At 37.5% G+C, this 27,984-nt stretch overlaps 3 protein-coding genes across 4 annotated transcripts; 2 read left to right on the forward strand and 1 right to left on the reverse strand.

Moving 5' to 3' along the window:
* The first annotated feature begins 928 nt into the window (after positions 1-928).
* Positions 929-3,658, forward strand: LOC116710683 (cytokine-inducible SH2-containing protein). 2 transcript variants are annotated; one of them, XM_032549844.1, is made up of 3 exons: positions 929-1,185; positions 1,923-2,086; positions 2,834-3,658. In XM_032549844.1, exons 2-3 carry the CDS (start codon positions 1,972-1,974, stop codon positions 3,331-3,333), a joined length of 615 nt encoding a protein of 204 aa, XP_032405735.1. In that variant the 5' UTR covers positions 929-1,185; positions 1,923-1,971; the 3' UTR covers positions 3,334-3,658. The 2 variants fall into 2 exon arrangements, with proteins under 2 accessions (XP_032405735.1, XP_032405734.1); XM_032549843.1 differs by having other exon boundaries at positions 933-1,350.
* Positions 3,659-4,020: 362 nt separating this feature from the next.
* On the reverse strand, positions 4,021-15,936 carry hemk1 (HemK methyltransferase family member 1). Its single transcript, XM_032549842.1, is given in 12 exon segments — positions 4,021-4,274; positions 4,377-4,487; positions 4,740-4,835; positions 8,664-8,769; positions 8,864-8,913; positions 9,029-9,093; positions 11,050-11,178; positions 13,166-13,259; positions 13,329-13,420; positions 13,497-13,604; positions 13,606-13,668; positions 15,669-15,936. Coding segments are annotated over 12 exon segments (1,047 nt in total). The 5' UTR covers positions 15,738-15,936; the 3' UTR covers positions 4,021-4,210.
* Positions 15,937-16,304: 368 nt separating this feature from the next.
* Positions 16,305-27,959, forward strand: nprl2 (NPR2 like, GATOR1 complex subunit). Its single transcript, XM_032549838.1, is given in 12 exon segments — positions 16,305-16,647; positions 17,973-18,064; positions 18,164-18,332; positions 18,459-18,567; positions 22,176-22,312; positions 22,619-22,716; positions 22,897-22,933; positions 24,467-24,560; positions 24,640-24,653; positions 24,655-24,758; positions 24,846-24,988; positions 27,202-27,959. Coding segments are annotated over 12 exon segments (1,146 nt in total). The 5' UTR covers positions 16,305-16,566; the 3' UTR covers positions 27,270-27,959.
* Positions 27,960-27,984: the final 25 nt, after the last annotated feature.

Raw genomic sequence — 27,984 nt, forward strand, 5'->3', positions numbered from 1 at the left:
CTCATTGGATGTGAGTGTGAACGCAGTCAGGTGCATTTTGCACATACAAAACGGGGCGAGTAATGACTTAAATAAAATCTGCTCTCAGGAAAATGCTTACAAATAAACAGTAGCAGCCCTGTCCAGGTTGCTGGACAACGCCTCTCTTCCGTTGACCATTGGAGAAAGGCACCAGCACCCCTCTAAACCCTATTGCTGTATTTAACTGTAAATACCGCAGTTACTGCAGCACATGTTTTCATGCTGCCATAGAGCTACCATTGGAATTTACACACATAAAAGAATCAAGCAACACTAGCTTCACTTATTAATCTTTGATTTGACTATCAGTAAGTGTCATTATGACAAAAAAAATGGGATGTTTACGACCAGTTATCTTCTGCAGAACATGTGGAATTTGCCGTTAATCACAGTTTCAGGTCGGCTGCAGACCTTAATCCATTTCTTGCATTATTTCAGACTCAGTTTGGGATTTGGAAGTTTAATAAATTATATTCCACCCTCTATACACTCTAGATAATGGCTGTCAGGATTGCACATTCCCCACTGACACCATTGGACCATGACTTCCTATTTTTCCTTAACTTCCCAGTTGTTTATGCTGTATTTTTATATTTATTGAGATATACTTATTATTTCTATTCAGTTACTTGATTTGTCATCGAGAGTTGCTGTATTTTAAATTTTGTTGTGCTTTCTTCCGCGTACAATGAAAATAAAAGGAATTCTGACTTCACTCATCCGCAGTCAGGATATCCGATTCCAGGCCGAACTTATGTTGAAACGGCCTGCCATAAATCCCGCGCCTTCCACAGAATCGCATGCACGTCGTGACGCGAAAGCGGCGAGCGAACGGGAGCGGCGAACGCGGCAGACGCGGTGACGTCAGAGCCGCGGGGTTCTGTGAGGAGTTCTCAGAATCGACTTCTAGGAAACGGTAAATTTTAAAAGCCGAGCTTTTAGCCTCCGTCCCTCACACATTTGGATCTCAGTCTGGCGACAACACACTCCGAACCGCCGCCGCCGCCGCCGGACCGAGCTTTTTGACAGAAAAGTCGCTTTATATTTCTTTAACCTGCGCCGCTTCGCACCGGGGAAGTGGCTTTTTTTTTTTTCACGTTCATGACAGCAACGTATCCTGGTCGGCTTCGTGTTTCGCCTTTTCACGTAGAACCGATACTACAGGTCTGATTTGTTGTTTTTTTTTGTCTTAATAGAAAGGCACCCGTCTCTCCAGACACATCGCGTCTCTCTGCTTTTTTTTTTTTTTTGCGTTTAGTTTCTGAATCCAAACAACAAATCGTATTTTTACGCCGGAGGATTTTATAGTATGATTCTTTGTGAACGAGGGTGAGTAGACTTTTCTTTGTTTTCGCCGTTTTTACGTCAGGGCGCATATCTGAGAACAAAATCTGTCCTGTTTGTTTATCTGCACGGAAACATTTTTCAGGTTAAACTGAATGCCAAGTTTATTAGAAAGGTTTATATATATATATATATATATATATATATATATATATATATATATATATATATATATATATATGTGTGTGTGTGTGTGTTAATTTAATATTAGAAAACAAAAATGCCGTGTCATAAAAATTGTAAAAAGATTTATAAAAAAGGAACCCTGAATATTAATAAATAGGAACTGTATTTTCCTTCAAGATTAATATGTCTAGTACAGAGTTGTCTAAATTTAACATGCTTTCTAATTAACACGAATACAGACGTTGAAAGAAAACATTTCTCTCTTACCACATGGCAACATAAAACCAAAATTATCCGGGAACAAAAGGTCAAAATGTGGCCCTTAATGAAAGCCTGGAAGTGTAACGCCTGGTTTATTTACGGAGGGGGTTTTGTTTGTGCCAGTTATAATAATTTTTCCATCGTTTTTTTCTTCTCGTTTCTTTCCCCAGACCCAGGTCTCTTCTCCCTGCTGCTCCATCTTCTCAGGCCCCGTGGGGCATGCGGGAGGGAACAGCCGCCATTGCCCCGTGCTTTCAGAGCAAACCCCCAAAATGGGACCCCACCAAGGACCTGCGGGCGATTGCCAGCAACTTCTGCTACCTAGAAAATTCAGGTAAAGTCTTCCAGTCATAAGATGAATATTTTTGTTTGGCTTATCATGATTGCAAATTCAGCTGGATGGTAAATTGTACCAAACCATAATATTGCTGTTTTAAGACAGTTTTCAAGTAACGTATTGATTGCACTGGAGATCTGAAAAGACAAATACATTTTAATTTTGTAAACAGTTGACCCTGTAACTGGAAGATAATATAAATATTAAAAATAAATAAATAAAATAAAAAACACCAAAAACCATCAAAGATGAGAATTTGCCTCTCTGGCTAAATCTGTCATGTTTACATGATGTATTCATGTTAGTTAATTTGCATTTTCCACTTTGTGGAAAACAAACTTGATTCAAGCGAAACCATCAATAAAATGGATTGTTTCTTTTTCTGTAAACAAAATATCAATTCAGAATCAGAATCACTGTTAATGTCACTGACCAAGAATAAAGCACAATAACATTTGAAAAGTAGCAACTTTTGAAGAAACAGAACAACTGGGATGTTAAGAACAAATAAATTAATCATCAGAATGTAAATTATTGAGTTGATTTGAATTTATTTTGTGATATTTTGGTTTATGTTCATTTTAATAATTTTCTTGTTTTGTTTATCTGTTTGTGCAGTAAAAACGTGTAAAATCAGTGACTGGACCCATTTAACTCACTGTTTGGTAGATTTTCTCCAGTGTTTTCATGTTCATCAGAGCAGAACTGTTCTGTGAGGTTCATAATGTTTTGGTGTGTGTGCAGGTTGGTACTGGGGAGCCATCACTGCAGCGCAGGCCCACGCCGCCCTGCAGGACACCCCAGAGGGAGCCTTCCTGGTGCGGGACAGCAGCCACCCTCTGTACATGCTGACCCTGTCGGTCAGGACGGCGCGCGGACCCACCAGCATCCGGATCCAGTACAGCGGCGCCCAGTTCCTGCTGGACTCCAGCTCCGGGGCGCGGGCCAGCCTCTCGTCCTTCCCCAACGTCCCCAGCTTGGTGCAGCACTACATGGGGGCGGAGCGGAAAGCGGAGGAGCGGAGGGCGGAGGAGCAGGCGGCGCCGGCGAAGCCCTCCGAGCCGCCGGCCCAGGAGGCGTCGGTGGTGCTGAAGCTGAAGCGGGCCGTGTACAAACCTCAGAACCTCCCGACTCTGCAGCACCTGACACGCCTCGTCATCAACAGACACAGCGCCGGCGTGGAGCAGCTGCCGCTCCCCAAGCCGCTGCTGCGTTTCCTGCAGGACTACCCCTTCAAGGTGTGAGCAGGAGCGGAGCTGAACTGACCCGATTTACCCTAGAGGAGGAGGAGACACTGTGCAGCAGGTAGTTTGGACCTGCGGAGGCCAGTCACAGAGACGTTCTGACGTGTCTGGCTTCAGACTTCAACCCTCCTGTGGAGAGCAGGAGGTCGGTACTGTAGGCTCCTCAGACATGGACGCCGCCGCGTCTGGATGTACATACTGGTTAAGAAATGACACTGATTTCACTGAGACGTCTTTCATGCCATTTTATTTTTCTCAGCAAAACCATTTTTGTACTTTTTACATGTGTACATTTTTTTCTATTAAAACTGGAACTTACAATTTCTGTGCTGCTTAAAATCCAGTTATTTCAACAACTCCGCACCACTAACAATCACATGCTGCCGGCTCTTGTGACGCTCGTCGTTGTGAAATGTTTTCGCCACACAAAACCTTTGAGACACAAAGGGCTTTGTGCGGCCTTTGAGCTTGAATTCGGATCGCGTTTTGAGTGTGTCTTTTTGCTCAACGATACAATCTGAGTCAGCGGGGTGGACGAGCGAAAGGGGAGGACCGCTCATCAGCGGATTCACAGAACTACTGAATGCTTCCTGGGAGGAGAGAGGCGGATTCTGAGAGGGAGCGTTCTAAGAAAAGCTTTGGTAATTACCTTCAGCTCTGAGCCTGCTTTGTGCCGTCGCACACACACTTTCCTCTTTTTTTTTTTATTGCGAGATGGGGCGTGTTTGCTGACTGTCCGCTGGTAAAAAGTGCAGTGTTGGTACGGAAACTATTTGTGTGAAATTGTTAATTTTGAGGAGATGGGGTCAGGTGTGGGGGGGGGCGAGCCGAGCCGAGGCGACCTGAGCTAAAGCCAGCGTAATAGGATCTGGGTTTCTCAATCCTGATCCACCTCGGGGGCCTTATGTGACTCCTCTTTCTGGAGGATGCAGAAACGAGGCCTAGGAAGCAAAACCACACCAAATGCAAAGATTTAGACCACACAACTCCCAGTTAGAATCTGAAATTCTTGGAATGTGTGTTGATCTCTTTGAAGCACTGACTTGCCGCTGACGTCCTGCCGTGTTTCCACGAACCGCAGCTCCTCCACGTTGTCCTCCACCCAGCGGCGAATGAGCGCAGGGTGTCTGGGGTCCACCTCCAAGTAAATCCGGCTGTTGTTTATCAAAGGGAGGATTGAGATGAAAAAGGCTTAAAATCAAATTAACACAACAGGATTACAGGCGGTGGGTGACCTTGATGGAGGCAGCGTCTGCCTGGAACTGGGTTCAGGGGACGCCTCGCAGAAAGCTCGTTAAACACGCAACATGATACGTGTGTTTTTCAGAGACGGCCCCTTCTGCGTAAAGGTGCCATTAGGAATTAAACCCAGGTGTGTGTGTGTGTGTGTGTGTTGGCTGCCTTACCCTCTGTTTGACAGAAAGTCTGGAGCCAGAGTTAAAATCTGTCTGATCACATTCAGTCCATCTTCACCTCCATCTAACGCGGCGCAATCCTCAAACCTGGAAAACATCGAAGTTATTAAAACTGAGAAAACGTTTTCAGATGAAATGGAGCAATGTCGTCCTTTTATTAAACTAAAACATGATGTTCATGAATTTATTTCCAACTCATCTGAAATTGATCTTTTAATTTTCTTCACACAAGCAGTTTACGTCAGCTTTCATCAAAATGCGGCACGCCGTATTCATCATGGCGGCAATCAGAGTCAACTTCAGAGTCAATTAGAAAATATATTCAATTATTGCTGAACTGCTATTATTTCTATTAACTATTAATTTCCCAATCGATGTATACATAATCAAGATACAATGCTTTTTGAAAAAACTAATTTAAACCAACAGAAAAACTAAACTATAATCATCACTTGAAATCTGCTTGATGCACTTAAATAATTTATTAATGCACCGTTTTCATCTCTGAAAGTATTTAATATTCAGATTTTATTATTCTTCTGATTAAAGGGAACAAAAAACAACAAAGTTTAGCCCAAAAAATGTCTCAGCGTTGCCAGATTTAGGCTTAAAGTAATCTTTTAATTCTACCAACATGTTTCCTCTGACTGGACGTAAATCAGCCAAAATGCTGAGAACCAGAGAAAACGTGAAACACTTTGGTCAAGAATTAAAATAACAATACGTTCAGCTTTTTAAAGTCCCAGCCGTTTAATTGTTTAATTAAACAAATCAGAAACAAACTTCTTGGCTGAACGAATTCAGTGCTCAGTGTAGTTAATTTTTAAACTGTGTTTTAAATTTTACTACAGTTTTGATTCACCCTGAACGAAGCTGAGCAGAAGCAGCATTTCACACAGCATGACAGCAGGCAGCTGCTCACTGGACTCATTCACTAGATCAGTGGTTACCAAAGATTTTCTTCTGTTCCCCCTATGGATTACAATAAAATCCCCCCAAAAAAGAAAAAAAAAATCAACTGGGCAGACACATCGGTCAACCAGACATAAACCTACATAAACCTTTATGCATATTTTGTTTTCAAACTCCACTGAAGTTTATTTCACACTTCAGGTTGCAACAAAACAAACTACAAACCATCTTTACAGTGAAACACTTTTGTGTAACTGTTTTCTGTCATTCATCCGTACTGCTTCCCACGCCCCCCCTGCAACGGCACTGCGACGCCCTAGGGGCCACGCCCCACACTTTGGGAACCACTGTACTAGATTGTCAACATATTTACAAGCCAAACATATAATTTTATTCTGGTTTATCTGGATTTTATTGGACAGACCAACAGACAATTGTCCAAAACTGCAACCCAGTGCAAACATTTGTCTTTATAAGTTTTATTTAGTGAATAAAACCCAGAGTTAACCCAGAGAAACAACTGGGCTCTTATAAAGTAAGTAGGGCTGCAACTAATGATTATTTTAGTAATCGATAAATCAATTGATTAGCCTGATGATTAAAAAATGGCACAGTCTGTAGAATTTTCTTTTAAGCCTTTTTAAACAATGCAATAAAAGATGAAAATAAACAATTCAAATCCTTTTTTAAGTAAAACGCAATAACATGGGATTACTTTGTAGCAAAGGATGCATCATAAAAAATATTTCTAACATCAACATGTGGATTTCTCAGCCTTTCTGCTTGACTAATTAATACGACTGATCTGTTGATTAGTTATTGGATTAACCGATTATCAGTTGAATAGCAACATTTGTTTAACTTTCTACCAAATGAAGTTAAATCTATGCAACTTGAGGAATTTATGATAAAACATATTTGCAGAAAAAGGGTGTTTTATTTTTATTACAAATACAAGATGTCTATATTTTTGTCTTAATTATAGAGTATTTTATTCTATCAGCAAATACTCTTTTTTTTTAGAAACTTTATACTCTGTTAATGATTAATCGATTATTAAACTAGCTGGCGGTTATTTCAATAATTGATTAATCCGATTAATCTGAAAGTAAGAAGTAAAAATAAATCCCAACTGGAGTTGCCATCAGTCCCACAGAACCACAAGTCAGAATTAAAACCCGTAATGTTAGGATTAAAACCCGTAATGTTAGAATTAAAACCCGTAATGTTAGAATTAAAACCCGTAATGTTAGGATTAAAACCCGTAATGTTAGGATTAAAACCCGTAATGTTAGCATTAAAACCCGTAATGTTAGCATTAAAACCCGTAATGTTAGGATTAAAACCCGTAATGTTAGGATTAAAACCCGTAATGTTAGGATTAAAACCCGTAATGTTGGAATTAAAACCCGTAATGTTGGAATTAAAACCCGTAATGTTAGGATTAAAACCCGTAATGTTGGAATTAAAACCCGTAATGTTAGGATTAAAACCCGTAATGTTAGGATTAAAACCCGTAATGTTAGAATTAAAACCCGTAATGTTAGGAATAAAACCCGTAATGTTAGGATTAAAACCCGTAATGTTAGAATTAAAACCCGTAATGTTAGGATTAAAACCCGTAATGTTAGGATTAAAACCCGTAATGTTGTCCCGATGCCAAAAATGCTTCAAAATGTCTCATTTATTCATTTTTGAACAAGTTCTGAGTCAGAAACTCAAAGCACTGATATGAAAATAACATTTAACTCGAGCTGCAATCTGGAAAATCAAAGTTCAAACACAAAATATATAAATCAATGTAATACAGATTGTTTTATCTTTTAAATAATAAGTCTGGAAACTCAAACATTATCCCTTACTTGCATTTTTACCCAAGTTATCTTCAGATTTAAAATAATAAAGACTATTTTTTTCCCTGACTTCAGCAGTTTCTGCTTGAGCAGATAATCTGCTGATAAATTATGGATGATAAAACCGCTCTGTCAACAGCGGTTAGTGCACGTTGCTTGGTTTTGGCTGGACAGTTTCATTTTTTATGAACTAAATCTGACGTGTTGACGTCTTCACCAGCACAAAAACCTATAAATGCTATTTGTTATTAGTTCGTCTTCCAGGCTATCAGGACAAACGGCTCATAATTTAAATCATGTGTCCTTAAATATAGATGATCTGACTTCAAGGTATTTACTGACAAATGGAAATCTATAAATGAACTGAGTTGTTTGCTTCATTCTTGTATGTCTAGAATCAAGTATCTATGTCAGCGATCGATGTCAAGCACATTTTTGTTTTGGGCCAAATCAAGATCAGGAATGTTCTTAAAGGGTCGGTTGGACCAGAATGTATTGATAAAACCCATCAAAAATATTCTTAAGTTCTTAAAATCAAATTATATTGAACATTTTTTCAGTCCCTCCAGGATTTCACGATTGGTTTGTGATTTTCTGCAAAACAAAAATCAAAGAGTTTGTGCTACTAATTTGGAAATATTTGTGATATTTGTGCTTATTTATGACTTGTTATTACTCGCTGTATAGATCATGGACCATAATCCTGACACCAGTTAAGGGTGAGGCAGCCGTTTAGAACAAGTAAGAAAGTTTTTCACAATTTCTGAGAAAAATCTGCAATAAACTACCGATTATTAGCACAAAAAAGTGCAGGATTTGTTTTTTGCTTGAATTTCCACGACAATTCACAAGAAACTGGAGGGATTGCTTGATGTAATTTGGCAATAAACTGATAAAAACTGCATTGATTTGCTTGATAACATAATATTTAAGCATATTTAATGTTTAGTCTAGAATTTAGAGGGCCACATAAAAAGTTATGGTGGGCCAGATTTGGCCCACGGGCCTCGAGTTTGACACATGTGATCTTTGTCTTTTGTTTTATGATAGATGAATTTCCAGAGAGCAGCTACGTCCGCCTGTGAGGAAGCTCCAGTAATCGGTTTTCACACATTTTCAGATCAAATGTAGAGATTTGTTTGCAGGTCACCTAGAAATTTCCGGCTCCAGGGTTGCCATGTCCTCTGAAAACAGGTAAGGAGGGTTACTGACCAACACTGAAATGGAGCTAAACAGACCTGGCATCTGTTCTGCGTCTGGAAAAAACCCACAGCAATAGAGAGCAGAACCTGATAAGTCTGGTTAATTAGAGAAAAACACAGCATTTTGTCTCAGTCTGTGTTTTTATACCTTTTATCACATCCATATGATAAACCTTTAGTCTGTCCTGAAGCCCCAACCTGCAGAAGAAACAACAACACAACAGCAACACTAAAAAAATGTTTTTAAAAATCATAGAAAGAGTAACTTCCAACCTCTGGGACAGTCACAGTTTGCTTACTGTGGCGCAATTACCTCGACGCATTCTCCCGGCTTAAATCAACCGCATCCTGGCTTCGCTCCAAGGCAAAGGCTTCGAGCTGGAGGAGGAGAAACAAACACGCCGAGTAAAAAACTTTCTGTTTTCAGGACGGACTTCTCATAACCTGCTGCTCCCTCACACTTTAAAACACACAAAAGCATTTCCCCCCCCCTCACATTTATCACCAGGCAAACGGTTGTTTTTATTTGATCAACATGCGTTTCCACACTTTGTATTTATTAACCAAAATGAAAGCGAATCTTCTCATGCAAGTCGGGTGTGAAGCACAGAGGCAGCTCTGTTCTTCAGCAAACGGCGTGATGAAAGCTTTTGTGAAAGTTGGGAAGCACGGCGACGCACACCCAGCTGATCCGACAGGTTTTAACAAGGAAGTGGAAGGAGAGAAAGAGAAATGTGACATCGTCACTCGTCCTTCGAGCGCCTCGGCCGAACTCACGCGTTAGCATTCCAGTAACAGCGCCCTAACGATGAGAGGAAACGGTGATAAAATACGTCATTCACTGCTTATCAGATGAGATTTATCACTTTATGACATTAATTCCTAATAGAAATATTGGCTCCAAAATCAAAACAGGTTATTTTCTCCTCTAGTTATGGCTATTAGATATTGTGAAAAGTTTTCTCAAAGCATAAACTATTTTGTTTTAAAGGATTTATCTACATTTATAAGGATAAATGTAGATAGCAACACTGAATCAGCTACATTCATTTAAAGATGACAGCTTCAATAAATGTGTATCCTGATCTTCTTTTTTCTCAAATTTCTTAGATGTTTGCTCTAAAACAAGCAGCCAGTATTAAACTAAATGTAATAATTACTGTTAAATTATCTTATTGAATGTCTGCAGATTACATACAAACAGGATTAGTTGTTTTATTGCACTACTTCTGCTAGGAAGTATTTTATTCAGAAAGAGAGATAAAAGTACGTGACTCAGAGCTTTGGGTCTATTAGTCCTAAAATAAACACTGAATGATTCTTTTCTTCGTTACTTATGATGAATTGTACACTGTAGCTTTTGAAAAGCTCTTTATACGGTTATTAACTGCATTTTCCAGATTAGGAATGAATCATTTAAGATTGCAGAGCTCAGTTTTTTTCCACAGTTTCCTAGAAGTCTGCTTGTTACGGAGAACAAAGGAAAACTGAGCCATGACTAAAGGTACAAAAACAAGTCCAGGATTATTCTTGTTCTCTTCTTAGTTAAATAACACGCTGTTCCTGCTTTTCAATGTTTATTTTATTAGAAGTCTGTCTAATTTTCATCCCTAAAATTAGTCAGACCTCCACTTCTTCATCTACATTTCTCTTGGTTTATTCATTTTAACAGGACTTTTTGATTTTTCTAACAAGGACTCTCAGACGTTTTCCACTGGTAAAATATGCATGTTCTTGGTTTTCTTGCACACTAAACATAAATATTTTAGTTTGTATTTTGCTCCTGTTGTTAAACAGTGTTGTTATAAATGAATGTAAGCGCAGGAACCTTCAGTAATCAGGAATGTTTTCTCCTTTTGTGAAAGCGTCCTGGAGAAGCGGCGCCAACTGCTTCACTTTCTGACCATGAGCTGACATCTAAATATTTAGCTACAAGTGTCAGTTTACAGACGGAGCATTTAATATGCCAAGGGAGTGTTAGGGAACATTTTCCAACCACATGTGCCAGCTATGCTATAAAGCTACACCGAAAAAACACAATAAATTCCTGTAATTTCTTCTACAGAGCTGCCTCTGGTAATATTTCCTCCATTCAGTCTGAAGCGATGCATCCTAGTGGAGATGCTGCTGCAGCAGAGAGACAGTGAAATAAAAAGCCAGAAAGCCTTTCTCTGAATTTCCTGGTGATTCATCCGCAGCTTGTTCCTGTGTTTCAAAAAGGCCTCTGAACAAACTGATTATGCAATTCCTAAATGTGCAGCGAGCAGCTTTCAGGAATATGACGCATGGCGGTGAGGCTAACAAGCTGCTTCTGATTATAACCACAAAGCTCACCTGAGGGAGGCTCTTCAGCAGGCTGAGAGAAATGGCACCAGAACCGCAACCCACTTCCAAACACGTTGGCGGCGTCTCTGTGGACCCAGGATGATTCTGTAGATCTGTGAGCACCAGTTCAACCAACTCCTGCACCAAACGAAACACAGATAAACCTGGTTTAAATTTTTATAAAAATGCAGCTCTGGAACAAATGAAGAGCCCACCTGCACTGAAAACCTCCGTGGTTATTCCACCAAATGTTGATGTCTGAGTTAAAACATTAGTATTGTTGTTTCTAAATCAATATGAACTTGTTTTCTTTGCGTTATTTGAGACATGTGTCAGAAGTTCATAGTGTAAAAGAACAATGTTCATTTTACTCAAACATATTCCTGTAAAAAGTTAAAACAGAGAAACTGATCGTTTCAAGTGATCTCTTAATTTTGTTTTGTTAATTATGTTCTTTACTTTTTTGTTAAAACTAATATGAAACAGATAATCTGTGAAAAAAAAATCAAGCTCCTCTGGCTTGTTTGTTAGCTCCCAGTGCTAACAAATCGATCAGAGCCTCTGTTCAATCACTGCTCATGTACGCGCTGCTCTTCCCTCTGCTTTCCTACAGATTCTCCCTTTTAGCAGACTCTGCCATGAACGCTCAGGCTAGTTAGCGTAGCCACCGATGGCGACAGTTTTACTGTATTGGGAACAAAATTACTTTTATTTAAACATTTCTGACTATGAAAACCAATTAAACATTTTATGAAACATTTTTGAAAATGTGCATTTTTACTTTTATAAAGTTAATCACAGCTCTAGAGTGTGATTGATCTCATGACATTTCTAATCACATATTTACATAGATTGGCTTTCAAAAGTATTCAAACCCCTTAAACCTTTTTCCACATTACAACCACAAACATAAATATATTTAATTAGAAATGTATGTGAAAGACCAACACAAAGTGAAGTACAATTGTGAAGCAGAAAGGAAGTCATACATGATTAATTTTTTTTTTAAAACGATTAAAAAACTGAAAGGTGCGGTGTGCACAAGTCCAATGAAATATATTTATGTTTGTGGTTGTAAAGTGACAAAATATGGAGAAGCTGAAGAGGTATGAACACTTTTGCAAGCCACTGTCTAAATCTGCTCCCTATAATTCATTACTTCTGTTAATTATTCATTGTTTTACTATGAATGTTGCTACTAGTTTTTGTCTGTTTTAATATGTGTTCTGGCGAACTGCCAGGCAGCCACTCCCTTCTGCTGCACCTTCTGCTGCACCTTCTGCAGCACCTTCTGCTGCACCTTCTGCAGCACCTTTCTGCTGCACCTTTCTGCTGCACCTTCTGCTGCACCAGGCTTCTCTCCTGGTTAGTGATGAGAACCAGGTGGACTCAATCTCCTAGCAATCAGAGTGCAGGTACTTTTGGTGTGACTGACGTCTCACTGCCACAGCATGAGAAGCAAACAGAGCTGGTAGCGCATGAATTCAGAACCGTGCAAAGGTTTTCTACAAACTGTGAAGGCGGCCGGTGAGCCTCACAATGCTGTTGCTTATTTCCTGAGTCTCATTGGAGCAGCACATGGACTCTGATTGATTGTTGTACGGAACAGCTTTAATATTGAAATCAAACCAAGTGAGTAATTAAAAAAAAAAATTAATAAAATAAAAAATACACTTGGTGTTGTTTATGGTAGAAAGTGAAAAATGAATAAATGTGGAATAGAATTTTGACTAAAAATATATTTAAGAAATGTTGATAAATATGCTAATTTATTTATTGGTGTTGAATTTTACTATAAAATATTTGATATTTATTATACTTTTGGAAGAATTGGTTTAAAGGGGTGGAAATCTGTTTGATTATTTCACCTATGTGGCTGGAAGGCTAAAAACTATGATGACCATCATATAAAAATAAAGACGGATCAGCTAAAGTGACTTCTCTCTGAGTGAAATCCAGTTAAGATTCACAGTAGAGACTTTCCCTTTCAAGTGGGGAATCGCACAGTAAACCAAACTTGACAATATGTGTGTGTCCAAAGGTTTCACGTCTGTAAAAATAAAGTTGATGATAAATGAAGAGGCGTGTTCCAGCGTGAAGTCTTTTTGTTTTTATTGTCACCAACCTCGGTTTCAGGCCTGGGTATGAAAACTGGAGGCCTCATCTTCAGCGTCAGGTCTCTGAAGTCCCACTCCTCAATGACGAACTGCACCGGCATTCTGCACATCACAAACCCAGAAAACTATCACTTGTGATTTCACACACAGAGATTTCAACAAGGCACTCACCTGGAGAGACGTTTGGAGCAGAGCCGCCACACCTGCTGCGTTTCCTCTTTGCTGAGGAACTCTGCTAACCTCTGCTGCTCGACACTTTCTATCTGGAAACAGATCAGGAAGAGATGCTATCGCTGTCCTGGAAGGATTAAATAGGAAACAGAGGAAAGAGTGACTCACTGTTTTCGCTCCAAGCAGATGAGCGATGATGTATTGGCTTGACTGTTCAGGCTCCGTCACACCATTCTCCACAAAGTGCCTGTTCCAAACATCCAGAGCCTGAAGCGCCTGTGATCCGGCCCGCAGGAAAGGCCGGAGCGCTGCATGTGGGTCTGGTGAGGCAGCGCCAAATCTGATAAAGGAGTTTTATTAGTGAAAAAATTAAATATACCAATATCTGGATCTCCAATGTAGATGGTACGTTTACAAATACTGAGCTTAAATTTGTATCATATTTTGTGGGACTATTGATAAAAGTGACAGTAACTATTGATTCCTTTTTCAGATAACTTTATGACTATCACAAAGTCAGCTCTTGGAAAAACAAAGCTTCTTTAGGACAATATTCACAGTAACGAAGTGTAATTAGCATCACTAAACTGCACATAGTAACTGCATTAATCATATTTTCAGATTTATTGATATTTATTGATACTCTTGTTGAACAGTGAAAAAAATAGCAAAACTAAAAACACAGACAGATTTTTTTTCAAACATCAATTATTTGCAATTTATTGTAACAATACATCAAAATTCTCACAATGAGAAATATATTACAATAAATGATAAAAGTTACAGTAACACCTAAGTTACCCTAACACCTACTTACAAATGCAAAAAAAAAAAGCTTAATAAAATTACTAAAATATGGGTAGAAATGCTGCTACTTTTTAATTTTGGATGAAGCTGAAAACTGATTTTTTGATAAAAACAAAGTTTTCATTTAAAAGTATCACCAGGACATACAGGGAGAAATGAGCCAAAGCAGAGTGAAAACCTAAAACAGTTAAAAATAATGTGATGGTTTTTGATCAATATTGGAATGAGGACAAAAACTGAATGCTGGATATATTTATTTCTAACACTGTACTGTTTTAGTCTGTTTGTAATGTAATTCTTTGGTTGTCTATTATTATTCTAACTGGCATTTTGTTTGGGTAGAGGAAAGAGAAATAAGTGTTTACTTCTATCCACTCCTTTTCAGATTGATGAATAACAGACAGAGGGGATTATTTTTGCTGACTTTGCTTCGTTGTCCTTCCATCTGATTGTTTTGCTTTTGTGAAAGGTCTGAAACAAACCCTAATCCTAATCATAGTATACATGTTTCTTCAAATAGTTGTTGCCAATACACTTCAGTGCATGTTTTGGGACTTTATTCTATAGACAGACAAACATTAGACAGTTTCTGGGTGTTTGTTTAGGAGTGTTTTGTCCTCCTTAAAGGTGAACCTCCACCTCTTTTTCTAAGTGTTCTTGCAGGGTTCACCATTTTCAATCTCCCAGTTTCTCTGTTCTTGGTAAAGAAAAGCATCCCCACAACATGAGGCCGCCACAACCATATTTCAGAGAAGGGATTGTGTGTTTTGGGTGACGTTCAGATGTGCAGCAGAGTAGAGTACTGTGTTGTAACCAGATGAGCTGCTTCATATGATCCGTCAGGGTTTATCATCTTATGACTGATAAGTATATATGAAATTGATGTGCTAAAGCACATATATGCACATATAGTTGCAAATATCCATTTTATTTTTCATCTTGATCAGTCTTACCATGGTGTTTACTCTCATTTCAGAAGTCAGGAGCACACCAAGCTAAATAAATCCTCCTTCAAAATACAGAATAATGATGTTTTCATCATGTACGTTTGACTTTATGTGTGATTTTAGCCATTTTAAGTGGGAATAAACCTAATTTATTCCTCATCAGAAATTTATTACATTTCCCAGACATCTTAAATTGCCTTTTCTTGATGTCTTATATTACTTGACTTCTCCAGGATTACTAAAAGTGATATGAAATATCCAAACATGAAGCTTTTCATAGGAAGTAAGATCTTCTCCACAAGCTTTAGCTCCTCTCTGTATCATATAATTAGAGCTTAGTGATGCAGGGTATTTTTATTCTTCTTCTGCGCGCATATAAAGGCAACCAGCTGAAGAAACGTTAATAATAAAAGCATTTTGTATGATTATATAATATTCTGCCTGAGTTGCCTGACTACAGAAACCCTAAAAAAACCCAAACAGATTTGTTGTGCCTCTTATTTTAGAGTCATTCACAGTGATGTGCTAAAACACATTCATTTGTCTTCTGCTTTGCTGCAGGTTTATACAGCAAACACGGAATTACCTTTGCCCCACTGCGCCTGCGTTCCACATAGCATCGGTAGCTCGAGCTAAGGGTCCGTCTCCACCACATGGTTAAATAGAAAAAAGTGTCTGGAACTTTCTTCAGTTATCAGTTTTCATTCCCCTCTTAAAGCGAAAACAAGATAACCGCTTATAGCTCTGAAAAACATTTCTAAACCCATAAAACACTCAGACAGTTACAAAAACTGATAGCATGTTTGTTGTGCGTCCTACGTATGTGGTAAACACCACTTACGTCCCTATGACGCAAAAACGTTTGTACCCTACGCAGGTAGGAGCAGCGATCCCTTTAAAGACTGTGGTAAATCTAACTTTTAACGAATTGTTGTCTCGTAGTTGGGTGTCAAATAGCTTATAAAACTTAAAAATTTGTGTCTAAACTCTTTTATCACATCGCTTTAGTGTGAACTATATGAAAAGTCCAACTGCTAGCTTACAATTCCGTAACTTGAAGGGGACATTTCCATCCTACTGGAGGACAGAGTGGGACCATAGACATTCAAAAACCACTAAGAGCAAATATAACGCAGTTCAACGATTAAAATATGTACTTTTTTCTGTAGCCAATTTTAGTTTTCACATATTCCTGTTGTCTTCATTAGAGTGTTTAAAAGAGTAAATTCCGTGGAGACTCTGAACGCAGCAGTGTTGTCTCGTCTCTTTGGACAGTTTGCTGTAAAATCTGCAGCGTTTTCAGATGGTTTTCAGGTGGTTTAAACAACAAAGCGACGTGACTTATCTCTATATCACTTAAATATCACTGTTATGTAGATCTCGTACAACTTTGGAGCTGTTCGTAGTTTGTTTTAGAAGAACTCACCTGCTCGTTTTTAACGCTACAGCTAGAAGCTAGCATAACACAGGGGGAGGAAAGGTCCATGTTGAACATGACAACTCGAATAGAGTGCATATTCTTCAGTGAGTTTCACCCCACTCTGGGTCCAAAGATAACTTATCAGGTAAGCACGTATGCCTGTTGAAAGCAGCCAGCCCAGTCATGGAGAGCTACTATATCGCAACTTTTAGATGCATCATTTCCCTAACACACCTGAGTCAAACATGTGCAGAGCTAAATTACATACTTATTACAGGTGTCGGAGAAGGGATGCATTTAAAAGTTGTCGGATAGTAGTTCTAGATTTTGACAACCCTGTGCTCGCCAGACTTTTCTGTAAAATCAGTCACTTGATGGTTTGTCACTAAAGAAGCTATACCGTGATCAGTTTTTCTATTTGTTGTTGTATTTTGTTGTTGCCCTAAAATAGTTTAATGTTATTTTCCTCTTTAAATGCTTCCTTTTTCAGATATCCTCCTTTACAAGTGTTTGTATATTCTCTCCGGCTCCAGAAAAAAAAAAGAGTTGCATGTGAAATCACAGCAAATGTTGCAACGATAAATTTGGAAAAGTGTACCAAGTCAGACTGGATTGGCTAGATTTCATTTTCAAATATCTTTAATGGTCTTATCAGTGATGATGGTGCACAGAAACCAGTCATTTGCAAAAAAAAAATAAGCAAACAGGAATCTTGACAAATTTGTACCAGTTTATATTCTGAAAATGGTCAATATCACTTTTTATCTCATCTTCTCCATTCATAGGAAGATCGATTGGCTCAAAGACATAAGGTTGATACTCCTTTAACTCGTATTCTGTTAGCATCTTTGAGAATATATAATAAAACTGCTAAACGTCTCATCTAAGCAAACAAAACAGAGGCTAAAAAACTAGTGGGAACCTTCCTGGAACGAGAAGGATTCTCCATAAAATTACAGACAACCCTGAGCATCGTCTTCATGAGACTGTTGAACCTCAACAAAGTGTCTTCATTCAGAGGCTTTTTCAGAGCCACCGCAATACATGCAGCTACAGGAGATCCTTCCTTCCCTTAGCCACAAGCAATCTACAACAGTTGCATAATATGAGTTACAACATTTAATTTCCTTCTGGAAAGAAGAAAGTACTTCTGAACTTGAATTTGTCTTGCAAACTTTTTTTCTGACAGTAGATAATCAAACCAATTCTCTATAGACACTCAAATAATTAAATGTTTTATGCACTTTTTAAGTTTAAGTGGTCAGCGTACATCTGGAGACAATACTTCACTGTCTAGTATCCGTAAAAGCTGGAGTCAGGATCAAAGTTACTTGGTTTTTGATACATAAATTTAAATTTTGTTTTCTTTGTTGTGAGTTTTTTTTTTGGTTTTGTGTTTGTAGTTATTTTTAAGGACTTAATCCCAAAATATTGAGGTGTATATTTATTTCTGTGTCCTTTTCTTGGCAGGTACCAGAGGAGTACATTTCACGGGAATTGTTCGACACGGTCCAAGTTTACATCATCACCAAGCCAGAGCTGCAAAACAAATTAATTACAGTGTATGTCATCCAACGCTGTCTTTTTGCTTCAGTTTTTAAATGTTTTGGTTTGGTTCTATTTCAATATCTATTTATTTTAAACGTTTATTATTTTTTTAGCACTGCTATGGAGAAGAAGCTAATCGGCTGTCCAGTGTGCATCGAGCATAAAAAGTACAGCCGAAATGCTCTCCTCTTTAACCTCGGCTTTGTTTGTGAGGCTCAGACCAACACATGCGCTCTTGAGCCAATTGTCAAAAAGCTGGCTGGGTACCTCACAACTCTGGAGGTAAGGAGTAAATCTTTACTATCACTACATCATATTGTTACAGCTGTAATGAGCTTTTGTCCTTCATATTTTTATAGTAAAATGACTTGGAGATCATATTAATATGTTCTCCCTGCTGTGTTGCAGTTGGAAAGTGGCTTTATTTCAAAGGAGGAGAGCAAGCAGAAACTTTTACCCATAATGTCGACATTGTTGGAGGATCTTAATGCTACAGGAGCCTGCACATTACCTATAGGTAATATTTAGATTTTTCCCATTATGTGTAGTGACAAATAGGCCTGTCACAATAGACAATAAATCAATGATAACTGAAAACAAACTCAATAATTTTCATTTGCTTGACTTATAATTTTTCTGTTTCCTCTCTCTTTCCACCAAAACTGGTCTTCAGTTTGGTTCTTTGGTCAACTAGCAGTTTTTTTTGAAAGACAATGTTGTTTTCAGAGACTTCATAATTAATTTTATGTGTTGCTTTGTTTGTTTATTTTGGGTATTTTAAATGTCTTCCAGTTTCAGAGTTAAATGTTCATCAGAATTTAAAGTTTATTGATCCTTGAGAATATGTTCTTGCATTATTATTGTATTATTACCATTATATTACTCGAAAATGGTCTCAAAACAAGTGCTATTGTTTATCGCAGTAAGTTTTGGGACAAGTTATTGTCCAGCAAAATTTGTTATCATGAGAGACACAGTGAGAAAGAAGCAGCTTTCATTTAAATTGTGCTGAAATAGATCTGTTGTTACTACACTGTGAACCGTCTCTATGGGAGACATCCCAGCTGAAGGAAGTCCTAAAACAGGACTGATCTCTCTCTAGACCTTATTCCTCCTGATCCAAACAACAATAAAATCAAATTTATTTATAAAATACCTTTAACAACAATTAACTTGGCCAAAGTTGGCAGCTGGCAAAGAGGAAAAAAGCACAGGTCCAAGAATGGAGCCCTGCGGTACACCCCAGGTCAGCGCAGCAGAGTTCAAGCTCTAACCACAGAAACTAAGACAAAAACATCTGCTAGTGCGGTCGGACTGAAACCAGTGATGCGGATCCATCGGCCCCTCGTCAAGATGAGAACGTTTTGATCAATAGTATTGTAGGCCAGTAAATCCAGTAAAACCAGGAGTTGAATATCACCAGAACCTGTTGCTAAAAGATTTAAAAACTCTCAGTAGAGCAGAATCAGTGCTATGGAGGGATTTAGTCCCAGATGGAAATTTTCTCTTGAACCAGTTTTATTTGTTGTTTTTATTGGCAACCTCTATAAAATGTCTTTTGTAAGAGTGACTATTTTGTTTAAGCCAAGTTTTCTTCAGCTTAGTTTTCACAGCAGCATGTTTAATGTGTGGAGGCACCACCTTGAAGTTAAGCTGCTGTTGATGATGGCAATAACCAGGAGTCCTGGACTAGAAAAACTCTTATTTAATTAATCCAGATGAGTTGATGCCGAATGGAGAACTGAAAGTTTCACACCAGAGATTAGTTTCTCTAAAAAAAAAGAGAGAAATCGGCTCAAAATGGTCAAAAAGAAGTTGAACAAGGAAGTAAAACTGTTGGGATGAAATCAGAAGAAATTAGTTCTTGCAGCTTTGCAGATCTCTTTCTAATAACGACGTAAACGCTCTTAAACTTTCAAAAGACACCTGTGACTTTCTCTCAGCGGTTTTATTTTCTTCATGAAAATCCCCATTTTCTCAAACTGAAGATAAAATATGGCATTTATCTCAGAACCATCCTATAAATGCCACTAAAATTAAAGCCTCTTAATCAACGGAGCTGTTTATCTTTACAATTTAGAACCTAATTTATATTGTAAAATATGTTTTGTTGCATTTGAACAGGATGGAAGAGGCCGGAGGTGTCTTACATGTTTCAAATTAAAAAATAAATAAAAGCACAGTTGTTAATTGTCACATGGTCAAGCTTTGAATTGCACTAATAAGCAATGATAAGCTTATTTATTGCACATATTTGCATAGTGATCATTGCATAAAGGATAAGCTGTATTGCTGTATTATGATTGTATGCAGCTCAATATCTGTGAAATATGTGACTCAAGATTAATTTCATGACTCGGAACTGAAATTATATGGAGGAAACTTCAAAGAAATTAAATAAAAAATCAATGTTTGCTTAGCAAGCAATGATGGGTTGTAAAGTGTTATGTGTTATGTGTGTGACTTTTATTAGGTGATGAGACAATAACTCTTATAAGAGTAAAAGTGTGCACTTTTCCGCTGCGTCTACTCCAGGTAATGATAGCTTGGTGGTTTTATAACCCGCTTATAAAATCTTCATAGTGATCATAATCTAGTTCTGCCTGTCAGTTTGCAGCTACTAAAACTCTTATTTCATGTGTGAAGCAATGATTTATAACTTCAAGGCCACACGTGTAATTTGTTATGTAATTTCACATTTTTAACTCGCTGTCAATCTCATATTTTTGCTAAGTATATAGTAAAAGTGTCTTACAAGGTGTTTGCATTCCTTAAGGTTCTTTCAAATTTGAACACATTTTAACTTTTATTGGGATTTTATGTGACAATTGTACACAAGGCAGTGTGTAATTGTAGAATAGAATTAAATAGAAATTGTTGTTCCTCAAGGGAGCGTTGAGATATAATGTGGAAACATGATGCACATAAAGATAAGTAATAATAAAAATATGCTAAACTCTACAGTGAGGTCAGATGTACAAGGTAAGACGAGATGCACTGCTCTGAAAATAAACATATAGATTCTTAGAAATATCCAACTCAAGAAACTAATTTAAAAATACCAAGGATGTGTTTTATATATTTGAACAAAAAAAAAGATAAAGAGATGGAAAACTGTAAATAATAGCAGGTTTGCAAACAACTTTGATAATTATAGAGATGTTTGGTGGGAGGAAGGACATTCGGTAATGCTACTTTGTGCCCTTAGGATGCAGAATATGTGGCTTTGTTGAATAAAAATGTGAAAAATTATCAAAATTGTAACAAGGTATTGACCCTCGAGTCAATACCTTTAGTCTGGACTTTGACTGGACCTTTCAAACGCATGAATGTGCTTTAATATAACCCACTGCCTTGGCTCTATCTTTATTGTTGTTCTGCCAGAACAACAATAAAAATGTATTGTTGCCAGATTTTCAAGTGTTATGAGAAGTATTTATTATTAAAACAAAAGCAGTTACTAAACCTGAGGTTATCTTGAGCTAAGTTGCACCATTGGCTGCATTTTTCATTGTACTTATTGTGTTTACTAACCACGCGGATAAACAGAAGCAGTCACAATTTTGACCAGCTTTCATCTTCCTGCTGTAGAATAGCATCCCCACAGCATGATACTGCCACCATGGTTCACAGGGTTGATGTGCGGTGACACTGTTACAACACACACAGCTGGACAGATGTTTACTCTAATAAAGTGGCCTCTGAAGGCAGATGGTGGACCAGATTTCATATTTAGGATATGATTAAGACTAAAGAATTACAATACAAATTGATTCTCACATGTTAGATTTGTGTTTAGAAATAAACGATAAACCATGCTTCATTTTCCTTCCACTTTACAATTTGGAAAATAGGAAAGGTCACATCACTAGTTTGGCTGTATTTCTGATATTTAAAACAAAAATGTAATCAATAATTATTGGTATCGACTGATATGAAACACTTGTATCGTGATATGTTTGTCGGCCATTTTGTCCAGCCCTATCTTTTCAGCCTGTCAGGTTTGTTTTTTTAAAGCTGGATTTGTGATTCAGAATACAAATCTTGTTATGTAATTACATAACAGGGGAATAACTCCTTAATTAGGGTGAGCTTTGTAACTGTGTTTTTTTTTTCTTTCTCTAGACGACTCCAACACCATCCAGCTAAAACTGATCCAGCAGCGGACGGACCCCCCCACTGTCCAGGAGTATGACGTCCCCGTCTTCACCGAATGCAAAGAGCTTTTTATAAAGTCTCAGTGGGACCTCACCACTCAGCAGGCAGGATGAGCACTTTGTGGCTGCTAATATCAACGTCATGATAAGATATGTTCTAGATTTCCAGGAAGCAGCTGTTAAAAGATTAGTGTGTAGCACTTTTTATCACGCTGGAAAAAGTGATGACTTTTCCAAATGTTTCTTGGCGGGGAAATGAGCTCCTCTAATAGGAAATAATCTCTTTATTGATGCAGTACAGTGTTATTACTGTAATAAAACAATGTTCTCACGCTAATACCAAATGTAGTTTTGCATTCTTCAAACAAATGAGGCTGTGGAGCTCATTATCTGTTATGTTGTTTTATTTAGATTTTGCCTTACATTGATGGATTCAGGCACATCCAGAAAATCTCTGCCGAAGCAGACGTCGAGCTGAATCTTGTTCGTATCGCTGTGCAGAATCTGCTGTGAGTTCATTCCTGTTATTTATGAGGGGAAATCAGTTGTAATTCTTATAGATTTTGGTATTTTTAGTACGGTTTATTTGCTTTAAATTATACAGCCGTTTGCGTTGCTTTTTAAAGTTCTCACGTCTTCTGGGACAAACAGTAAAAACTGATATATTCGCATCCATCTTGTCCTTCCAGGTATTATGGTGTTGTGACTTTGGTCTCGATATTCCAGGTACTGAACTAATTTTACAACATGTTGTTTAATGTTTTCCAATGTGGGCAGATTTAGTGTTGTGAAACTGTTCATGAAATAGCCCAAAGGCCAACCTCACAATGTAAAATATTAGTATATAACAGAATTATTAGCTCACGCTAACAGGATTCCTGCTATTTCTAAGAATTTATAGAAAATATTGTTGGTTTTAGCAGTAATTGGTTTTTAGCATTTCCAGGCATGGCCATGTGAGGAAAAAATTATTTTTAGTTTTAAAATCTTCATTTATGAAAGCCAAAAATTTCAGACATGGTAAAAACTAAGCAAAATGTTGCTCAGTTTACCTTAATATTTAATTTAAAAAATTTACTTTCTTCACAACATCCTTTCAAACCTAAAGCCTAATTTGAATCAAAACTGTGGCATGTCATTTGGGAACCTTTGCACCACAGAGTAATATTTTCAAAACAGACATTTTAGTGAAGAAGATACTATGTAATTAAAGCCGTAGGAGTTATTGGAAAACAATGTTTTATCTGCTTTTACAGCCGTGTTCTATGTAGAGCAGTTAGCGCTGGGAACTTTGTTATTTTAGTGCTTTTAGACTTAACAGCATCCTTTGGATCGTAATATCCTCATATAGTGTTTAGAACATGTTGAAATAAAAGCTAGAAATCTTGCCTCAAAATGAGTTCCTCTCCACTCTGGGGTTCTCCAGGGCTGCGTGTTTGGCCCATTTTTATTCATCTTGTGCTGTATGTGGTGTCTGTGGTGAATCTTAAGGAAGCACAATTGTGTTTTTCATTTTTACTCAGGCTTGCCTTCAAGTTAAGATAAACAGGATTTATCCTGTGACCTGAACTGCCTGAAAAACATCAAAAACTGAACGATGTTAAGCTTTCTGAACCTAAATGTACACAAAACGGGTCATTTGGTGAGGAATCTCAGAATCAAATTCAAATTAGCTTTATTTTGGTAAGTTTACATAATTCTTTAATCTTTAATCCCATTTTGAGTTCATACTTTTAGTAATAGTGGGTTTTCTCTTTAATTTGATATGATTTGAAGGGCAATTTTCTTTATTGAGATTTTATAATCCACTATAATTGGATTGGTTTGGTTTTTATTTTCATTTCATTTATTTATTTTGGATATGCTTGTCTTCATTTGCAATGTTAATTGAGAGGGCGTACCAGCCATTATGCCATTACCTTTATATTACTTGTAAATGGTCTCAAAACGACAATTTCATTGTTTATCGGACAATTTATCATCCAGCAAAATTTGTAATTGCGAGAGGCTTAAATTATAAATTATATTGAATTATACCTCTTCTTTTATTCTATTCATGTTGTTTTTTTGTTGTTGTTTCTTAATGCTCTATACAAATATATTTAAAGTGTTATTGTTGTCCAAGCATCCATTACAAATAATGCTTGCACAGAGATAAATAAATGATTAAAAAAAATTAAAATCTGTCTGTAAAACCATTTTTGTAGGAGCTCCGTAATCAGACTGTTTTTAGGCTGACTATCTTGTTAATTTTCGCAGTACTCCAACGTCTACTGCACAACCCCAAAGGTTCAGAGCCTCATTGATGACAAATCCCTTCAGGACGAATGCCTCAGCTACGTTTCCAAACAGGGTAAGGAAAAACATCTGCTTGAAGATGACATTTTGAATGATTTCCAGAGGTTGATTGCAGGGTTTTGGGTCATGACCAGGCCAGAAACGTGCCAGGCCTCCGGGACGTGTTCCAGCTCTACTGTGGTCTCAGTCCAGGAACGACGGTGCGAGACCTTTGTTCTCGCTACTCGCAGCAACTTCAAAGGGTTGATGAGAGGTCAGCGTATCAGTTCCTGAAGTGACTCTGGAAATATCGGGTCAGAGTGACTCTTGTTTAACAAAGTGTGTGTTTTGTTTTACCCAGGAGGCTAATCCAGTTCGGACTGATGAAAAGTCTCATCCGACGGCTTCAGAAATATCCTGTGAAGGTGGTCCGGGATGAGAGGAGCAGACCGCCTCGTCTCTACACTGGCTGTCATAGTTATGATGAAATCTGCTGCAAAACAGGCAAGTTCAGCAGCTCTATTTAAACTCAGGGTTTGTTTGTTTGTTTGTTTTTTACCTTGTACAGTTCAGTTATTCATTATAGATTGGGCCATGTGGCTCATCCTAGTACTAATACCCATTTTGGTATTTTCTCAGAGGAAAGGAACGCTGACACACTTCCTTGGTTTTAAAAAATTCTTGCTAAAGTTCAGCACACTATTATAGCACGAATTACAGAAACATTGCACTGCAAAAATATGCACTGATTACATATTCAGTCCATGACCAGTGAACACGACTGTAACTGTGAGGGAAAGAATGTTGAAAATATAATCTAAACTGAATAAAAATCTCAGTTATTAATAGTTTCCTGGTCTGTTAGGAGCCTAAAGAAAGAGGCTTCATGGCCTAATTCTGAGATCTAATGTTTCACTTTACCCTGAGGTGTGATGTATTCAAAGTCTTGGAGAAACACCTGCTTGTGTCAAGTACCAGAGCCACAGCTAAAGAAAGATTTGATTGTCTCAATGACATCTAAAAGAAGAAACGGGAAAATTCCAGCTTAAACAGCTGTTATTTGGCCAAAAATGTCTCTCAAAAGCCAAAAGATTGTTGGTTCTGGTACAGTTCTTTTGGAAATCTTGATTCTTCTTCCACCTTGTGATTCAAAACTGAGTTGGATACGAAGGAAAGGAGCGCTTAAAGTTAATGAGTGATGCCGAACAAACATCCAAGCTTTGGTCAAAAATGATCCCAACTGAATCTGACAAAGTGATAATTAGGCCTGGTTCTGACTCAGTATGCTAATATCTGATGGGCTCTGATGTTTTGTTTTGAGCTCAGTTGGTCACTGAGTGTCCAAGCTTCAGGCAGGAGACATCACAAGGGCTGGTCAACCAATCAGAAGAAGACTTTCATAAAGTAGTTACAGATTTCTTCTGCTTTCTATTTTCACTTAAATGTGAATATTTCAGATAAATTGTAATATTTGACAAATATAAAGTGAGTAAATTCAAAAAGCAGATTCTAATTTAGGATTTTAAAAGCTATTCATAGCAAAACAACCTAACTATGTGAAAAATGAATGTTCCCTTTTTAAGTTATAAATTTGCTGATAAATGTGTTCAGTTTGGGACAAACAAATTCTTTGAAATCTATCAGTTTTGAAACATTTACAAAGTGTTGGATCTCCCGTTTGAAACACATGCAGGTGGAAAAAAAACCACAAATATAATTTGATGTGCCCCTATTGTCACCATGACTTTTGTTAAAATAGCATTAAAAGAAGATAAAAGTGGAATGTTTTGGTGTAAAACAAACACAATATTTCAAAAAGAGAACATCATACCAATATCTTCCTATCACTGATAGAAACCAGGAAGTCAGTCAAATCCCAAACGGAGAATGACCAATCATTAGTTTTTGGCCTTAAACCCAAATTACTTGAGTTATACAGTATGACAAAATAAACTGAATTAAAGTTTTGGTGTGGCCTAGTCAAAGTTTGGATTTGAATCACATTAAAATGCTGCAGCGTGGCCTTAAATAGGCTGTTCATGCTTTAAAACTCACCAATGGGGCTGAATTAAGAAGTTCTGCAATGACGGGTAGACATAAGACTCAACAGTTACTGGAAATGCTTGATTATTGATATGGTAACCAGTTATTATGTTTAGGGCTCAGTTATTTTTTTGTGTTGAACCAGATTGGTTTGTATAGCTTTAAAAAAGAATTTAATTCATCATTTAAAACTGCATATTGCATTTACTCAGTTTATCTTTGCTTGAAATTTAAAATAGGTTTAGTGTGAAATAAAGCAGAAACAGAAGGAATTTGTGAAACTGAAAAATGTTTTTTTGCAGCTCTAAATTTCACATTAAAGACCAATTATTTAGGCTGAGAGATAACAAAAATGTCAACAAGCTGTCACCTTATACAACTTGTTTCACCATCAGAGCTGCTAACGTGACAAAATCAGGTAGCAAAAAATAATAATTAATGTTTACAGTTAAACCCAACCACTAATTATTTTAAATTCTGAATTAGATAAATAAAAATATTCTTGTAAGATAGTCTCACATTTCTGGACAGGTATTCAGAAAAATGTTTTGGAGTACATAACTTATTGCAGTTATTTTGAACAGCTCGGGATGCTACTTGCTTAACATAAGAATTTATTTTAACTCAACATGAAAGTCTGATATGTATTTTGAAGTATGGGCTGATTTTTACAGGGATTAGCTACCTGGAGCTGGATGAACGTTTGGAAAATGACCCTAATATTGTCATCTGCTGGAAGTGATGTTAAATGAAGCCATCTACCAAGAAGCCTCCACCAATACAGCCAAGAGCGAGACGCCTCAAAGATTGAGTTATGTTTTGTAAATGTCTTTGCTCCGTTTTTCATTAATTATTTATTTCTATCTTTAAAAGACTGTGACTAACTTTAGCCTGAGTCTGGTTATCGTCTTCTCCTTGTTTTGTAAACAATAGTCCAGAAGAGATCAGAACCGGGTATTAACCAGAATATGTTAAAATTCAGTTTAAACTGTTTCCTACTCAAGTTTACTGTGTGTGTGGCTTCCTTTTTAACTGTTACTGTGTAAACCAAAATATGGCTATTCCTGTATCATCTCCTGCTTACATTGTGACAAAAAAGGTCTGTATTTACTGTAAATGCCAGACAACATTAACCTTTGCAGCTACACAGAACCATTGGTACATGGCCTGCAGCCTTGGAAATACTGAGCAGGAAATGCTTACATTTACCTAACTGTTGGGATAACTTGTTGCTGCGCAGAAATTCATTTTAATTGGCTCCTCATACTTTAGCACAAGTTGGGTTGAATAAAAATAATGCCAAATACCAGGATATGCATTTAAAGTCTCCATTTACATGAAATTTTGTCTCTTTGTTTTGAAACTTGCAGTGAAGCAAGTAACTGCACAATGTCTGTCTTTATAAGACTGAATAAAACATAGTGTACCTTGATTTTTTATTATTATTTTTACTTTGA

This window comes from Xiphophorus hellerii, chromosome 20 (assembly GCF_003331165.1).
Source record: "Xiphophorus hellerii strain 12219 chromosome 20, Xiphophorus_hellerii-4.1, whole genome shotgun sequence".
NCBI lineage: Eukaryota > Metazoa > Chordata > Actinopteri > Cyprinodontiformes > Poeciliidae > Xiphophorus > Xiphophorus hellerii.

Excerpts from the sequence above, each read along its gene's own strand:
- LOC116710683 (XM_032549843.1), top strand. The coding sequence starts at position 1,331 with ATGATTCTTTGTGAACGAGG. Across the intron at positions 1,351-1,922 it reads ATGATTCTTTGTGAACGAGG|ACCCAGGTCTCTTCTCCCTG; the intron begins GTGAGTAGACTT and ends TTCTTTCCCCAG. Across the intron at positions 2,087-2,833 it reads CTGCTACCTAGAAAATTCAG|GTTGGTACTGGGGAGCCATC; the intron begins GTAAAGTCTTCC and ends GTGTGTGTGCAG.